General features: G+C 35.5%; 1 protein-coding gene across 1 annotated transcript in view; it reads right to left on the bottom strand.

Moving 5' to 3' along the window:
• Positions 1-811: 811 nt before the first annotated feature.
• The window catches only part of LOC103989438 (protein ROOT HAIR DEFECTIVE 3), a 19,053-nt gene continuing 14,527 nt past the window's right edge, over positions 812-5,337 (bottom strand). The window contains exons 15-22 of the mRNA XM_009408278.3: positions 4,538-4,662; positions 4,145-4,407; positions 3,972-4,068; positions 3,731-3,889; positions 3,540-3,644; positions 2,847-2,941; positions 2,638-2,734; positions 812-1,390 (exon numbers count right to left, since the gene is read on the bottom strand). Of these exons, the coding sequence (XP_009406553.2) occupies positions 1,097-1,390; positions 2,638-2,734; positions 2,847-2,941; positions 3,540-3,644; positions 3,731-3,889; positions 3,972-4,068; positions 4,145-4,407; positions 4,538-4,662 (1,235 nt within the window). The 3' untranslated portion in view covers positions 812-1,096. The remainder of the gene's footprint in view (positions 1,391-2,637; positions 2,735-2,846; positions 2,942-3,539; positions 3,645-3,730; positions 3,890-3,971; positions 4,069-4,144; positions 4,408-4,537; positions 4,663-5,337) is intronic.

The following is a 5,337-nucleotide window of genomic DNA, read 5'->3' as shown; positions in this document are numbered from 1 at the left end:
TGATAGACTTTGATGTTCTTCCGGTGGCTGTAGAGGCCAACAGAAAAGTGTGACGGAAGTCTCTTTCAGATTGTTCTAATCGCTTTACACACTGCCGAACATAAAAAAATATTTCTTGATAATTCGGATCATAGAAGGAAATTATTATACAAAGAAGCAAATATACAAACATATGTTTCTGTGATGGTTTTGGATAAAATCTAAACAGCAATGTCTCATGGATGACTAGTGACTGACTTGATAAGATGTTGTACATGGTAGGCCAGAATACATATAAACAACTGAGGGAAAGTTGTCGTTGCATCTTTGAGATGGTTTTTGTGCATGCATTAGTTGGCTGTTTATATGTAATGTTAACTTTACTCTTGCACTTAACAATCCATCACCACCATCTGTGTTTTCCCTATCAAGCTTGTATTGATGTTATAAAGATCTGCCAAATGTTCTCTCTCTCTCTCTCTTTCTCTCTCTCTCTTTTCATCTTCTCTCTTTGTTAGCAAACCACATTTTTTCATCCTAACAATTATTATATACATCCTCAAGCAACCGATGGCAAAAACTTCTTTTTTTTTTTTTTTGAGAAATCATTTACTAATATTATTTTCTGAAGTCTCTTCATAAAAACTTGCATAAGAACTTAAGTTGCCAGTAAAACAAAAGAGAAGAAGATATCAAGACGGAAATATATTTTCCATAAATGCATTCAGCTCCTGATTCCAACAGGTAAGAGGACTGGGCTGATCCATACAGGAAAAGAAGAACTACATATCTTCCAAAATATAATTTATGACTACTAGGCAATATGAGCATATGAAGCAAATAATCTATTTATGACTCTTCATTGATGTCTGGGATGGAGTGGGAGAATAAAGAGGAATGACAGTTGATGGAGAAGGGTTCAAAAGGTAGCGATAGTGCTGTTGACCTGAGTCAATGGATTGGCCCATTGCCACAACAAATATGTGTTTTGACATAACAATCAATAGTTTGAGAGGAAAAAAAAAGTCATTTTACCTGACCACATGATCATTCCGTTGGGTAACTGCTACATTGTCAATGACAAGATGAGCACCTGGGAATGATGATCATGCTTTACTTATGAAGTGCTACTGGCTTCAGTATCTGCATCTACCATGCGGTTAGTTGCCGGACACTCAACACCACTTCTAGGAGAAGAAAGGGTTGATGATGAAGATGATGCATCAGGAACTGGGGGGTTTGAGAGCTGAGGTTGCCTCTGTGAATCTCTTCTGAAGCTCAGTGGGTCCAGTGGTGGATGTTGGGGATTTTGTGGAACATGAGGCTGTCCCTGGCCCTCATCAGCAAGTCTTCTTAAAATGTCCATAACAGTAGGAAGAAATCTTGTTGACAGCGAGAGAAAGCCAGAGAGCTGCATTTAGATAGTGTCAGAATCATCAGCAGTATAAGGGTAAACGATCTTATCACACTAAATTATCTTGATTTACATTCCTAGTTCCCCGTTGATCTAATGACCTGCTGGTTTGCAGGCACATGACAAAACCCACTTACTGAGGACTCTGCTGTGGTAGGATGGACACCCAGGTTTGCAATGCTGAACAACTTCTGTTTAAACTTTCAGCAATCAGAAAGTCTATAACCTTTCCTTTTTTATTTACCTCAAACCATGCATTTAATGATACTACAAATTCACAGAATTGCATGATACTCTCACAGATATCTTACAGATAACATTTTCATTCAATTTTCAAATACTGTTGTGAGTTTTCAGAGTAATAAAAAAATCAAAGAAGAAATAGGGCTGAATCCTTCTTTCGGAAGAATGGCTGCACATGAAACTTGATAGACAGTAACAGATGGACTTCTTGGTGCAAACAAAAAAATAAAAAAACACTTACAAAAAAATTAGTGTTGTTCAATCAGAATTATTAAGGTGGACTTGCATCATCTAAATTTCTTCACTGCTTGAAGAAAAGATGACTCAAGCCTTTTTGCTCCTATAACAATAAAGATCATCCTACATGCACATGAGGAAGATGTTGATCAAAACCCTTGACATCTTCTAAAGAATTTAAGTGGTTATGAAATTATGCATTCCATAATTGGTTATGAAATGCATCAATTATTAAGTGGTAAAAGTTTCACAAAAAATTAATTGATAAGGCAAATCAATTATGAGAAATAAAATGAGATGATCAAGCAGAGAGACTTGAAATTTTCCAACCTAAGTATTTCCGCAATAACATGTACTCGTATGATGTCAAGGGTGGCATCTTATATGATATTGCTTCTTTCCTTACAGATCATACACACAAGAGATCATATCGGTTAACCAATAGTTGGCCGATGATCTGTTGATGCAAATATAGCGTTATTTGCATGTTGATGTATATAACCAAATTCACGCTCAGCATCTCTGAATGGCGAAGATGGATATAATGTACATATGCATTTGTGTATGTATGTATGAAAACAGTTTTTTTACCAGTTTAATATAATGGCCGATAAGAATTCTGATTGGGTTACCAAAAATTCCTAAAAGCTTAAGCTGTTAGAAAAAGGTCCAATCTAGATTAAACTCCCACACTAATTCTTCAAATTGAGCAAGAAGATGATCAGTCCTGTGAAGTAAATTTCACGAGTTTTGGATGTACTTACGATGCCATTCTGAAACAAAGTCGTAACATCTAGCTGCACCCATAGAGCTTTGAACAGTAGGAAAACAACAAAAATCACCAGCAGGTACAAAGGATTCCTGCTCATCAACAAAAACACAGCAGTGCCAATTTGTACTTCTAAATTTCAAGATTAGATACAGCTTCAGGCAGAAAATGATCATATAAGAAACAATAAACAGAAACAATCACCTCAAAAGCACCATCAATTCATTGAAACCAAGGATTGCAATTGCAAGTATTGCCCATGGAGGAGGTAACACACTGTTACCACGTTTATGTGCTTCCTGACATAACGAAAGCAAATGTAACAAACACAATTACAATACACATTTAGATACCTTGATTAAACATGTGAAGCTGAATCAAGAAAGAAAATTATCATCCAGATCAAGGAGTGCATTTGTCTCAATGTTGCTATGATGAGAATTATAATGTTTCTGATAAATTTTTCATCAATACTTATTCTAGTACAAATACAATCTAGTACAACAAGACAAATAACTATGCTAGGCTGCTAGCAATTAAAATGCTTCTACGTTGTTTGCAGCCTATATTCACAAGTTCTTCTAAAGAAATCAGCAGAGTAGCAGGGGCCTATGAGGGAATAACATATCTATCGGAACTCTTATTTTATTCAAATTATTAGACTTGATTTACAACTGATATGAACTTAAGGTAGACTGGCCTGCATACTAATCTAAATGTAATATGCTAATGGTCAGAACTAATCAAGTCATCAGAATTCTTTCTTCACTTTAACTTAAGTGGAACTGAAATGGTCCAAGGAAAGAAGAATTCAGAATAAAATTGCTAGTTATAGTCATGAGAAGAATAAAAATTGCAATAATAATTTAAAAAAGACAGTAATATACTAATATGTACCTGTGCAGATATTGCTTGTGTGACAGAATATTCAGTCTCTGTCTTAAATTGTCTCCATAAAGATTTGCATTGCACAGGAGTGATCAATGTGTTTGATGGAGAAACCTGGTCCAAGTATACATCAAAGCCTGTCTAACACTCTTAAATTGATTTTCTGTACAAGCCCACAGCAGGATGAATTTCAAAAGTACCTCTTCCCATGTGCTTGAGGCAAGTGGATCTGTTGATGTTACAGGCTTCATTTCTTGTGCAATTGGAGCATCCATAAGTGTTGATAAAAGACTGGACTCAATCTTGTCTGGATTTTCATCCAAACGTATAGCAGCCATAACAGACAAAAGTTTCAAAGCCTGCATCATGATCATATTAAACAGATACTGAAAGTTCAAAACTTATAGCAAAAGGATAAGAGCCACTAAAAAAGGAAGGTACTTCAGCACGGGCATTCTTTGTGATCTTCCGCACATCTTCCTTTCCTGTCCAGACTCTAGGCATGGAGTCCTTGTCTTGGCTAAACACTGCTGAGAACCTGGAAAAAATGCATCATAAAATCTGAAGAAACATGTGAAATCTATGGCATGAGAAACTACAGATTTAATGGTTACCTATCCTTCATTCTAATCAAAACCTTGCCAGCTTCTTCTCTAGCTTTCTTTTCCACTACACTTCTTGCAAATTCCTTTAGATTCATGATCTTTTCATCAAAAGCAACTTTGTCCAGTTCAAATCCAGAAAGGGAAGATGAGAATTCAGAGAGGGCATTCTCAGCCTCATGCTTATAAAGATTTCTTATTGATGCCCAAGTATCCTTCCCAGCAGCTTCAAATAAACACTCCACAGGTTCAGCAAGTGATTCTGTTAGCTTTGCCTGTACAGCAATGAATCATAAAAACATCATCCTAAAAGGGGCTCTGCCAAATATACATACATACATACATACACACATACATACATAACACTGTTGAAATTTGCAACATAGAGTAAAAGGGATGCTTGACCTCATAACGCCTAGTCAATTCAGACATTTTTGCATTCTGAACAGAATGTGCATGAGCATCAATATCACGAGAAAGCTTCTCTCGAACTCTGGAAGCATCCCAGTCAGCCTGACTTAATGCAGCATCTGAAGAAAAAGCTCAATTTATCTGGTTCCAATTTATCTTGTATTGGCAAATTGAAAAGATAGTATATTTTTGCTTTGATTACATAAGTAAATAGAAAATGCATAGCATTTGCTTAAATAAAAAAAGAGTATAATTTAAATTGAAATGAACATGATCCTAAAGAAACGTGCTAGTCAATCAAAGAACACAAAGAAAGCACTTGCGAATCAGACAGTTGTATGCTAGTATCAATGTGACTCGAATTTCATCTAGAATTTTCCTGCAAACTCACTATGTCAATAATTCACAGAGGAAATTGTTGTATGTTGTCATGACCCAGATTGATGAGTTAACTAACCCATTAACTTATTGAGCCTAAACCACTAGTATTTAGTGAGGTAATTTTCCTCTGCTCTCAAAATTTTGGTTTGTTTGAATGCAAAGTTGCAAACGATTGTACTTGTTTTCGATTTTAATCAGCGAAGTTTCATTTAACAAAAAAAAGGAAAAAAACACAAGAAGGCAATATGTGCTATCTGACAATGCTTCTGGATTCACTAGTCATCTTGTCTCACTAACATCCAGGTTAAATAAGCTCACTTGTCTTTTAATTTCTTCTATGAATATGTTATTTTTTAATTTTATTATAATATGAAATTTATATGTAAAAAGAACATACCCGGTGCATTAGGCTC

Source organism: Musa acuminata, chromosome BXJ2-6, assembly GCF_036884655.1.
Source record: "Musa acuminata AAA Group cultivar baxijiao chromosome BXJ2-6, Cavendish_Baxijiao_AAA, whole genome shotgun sequence".
In the NCBI taxonomy this organism is placed as follows: Eukaryota; Viridiplantae; Streptophyta; class Magnoliopsida; order Zingiberales; family Musaceae; genus Musa; species Musa acuminata.
This window is presented reverse-complemented; position numbering and strand designations above follow the sequence as displayed.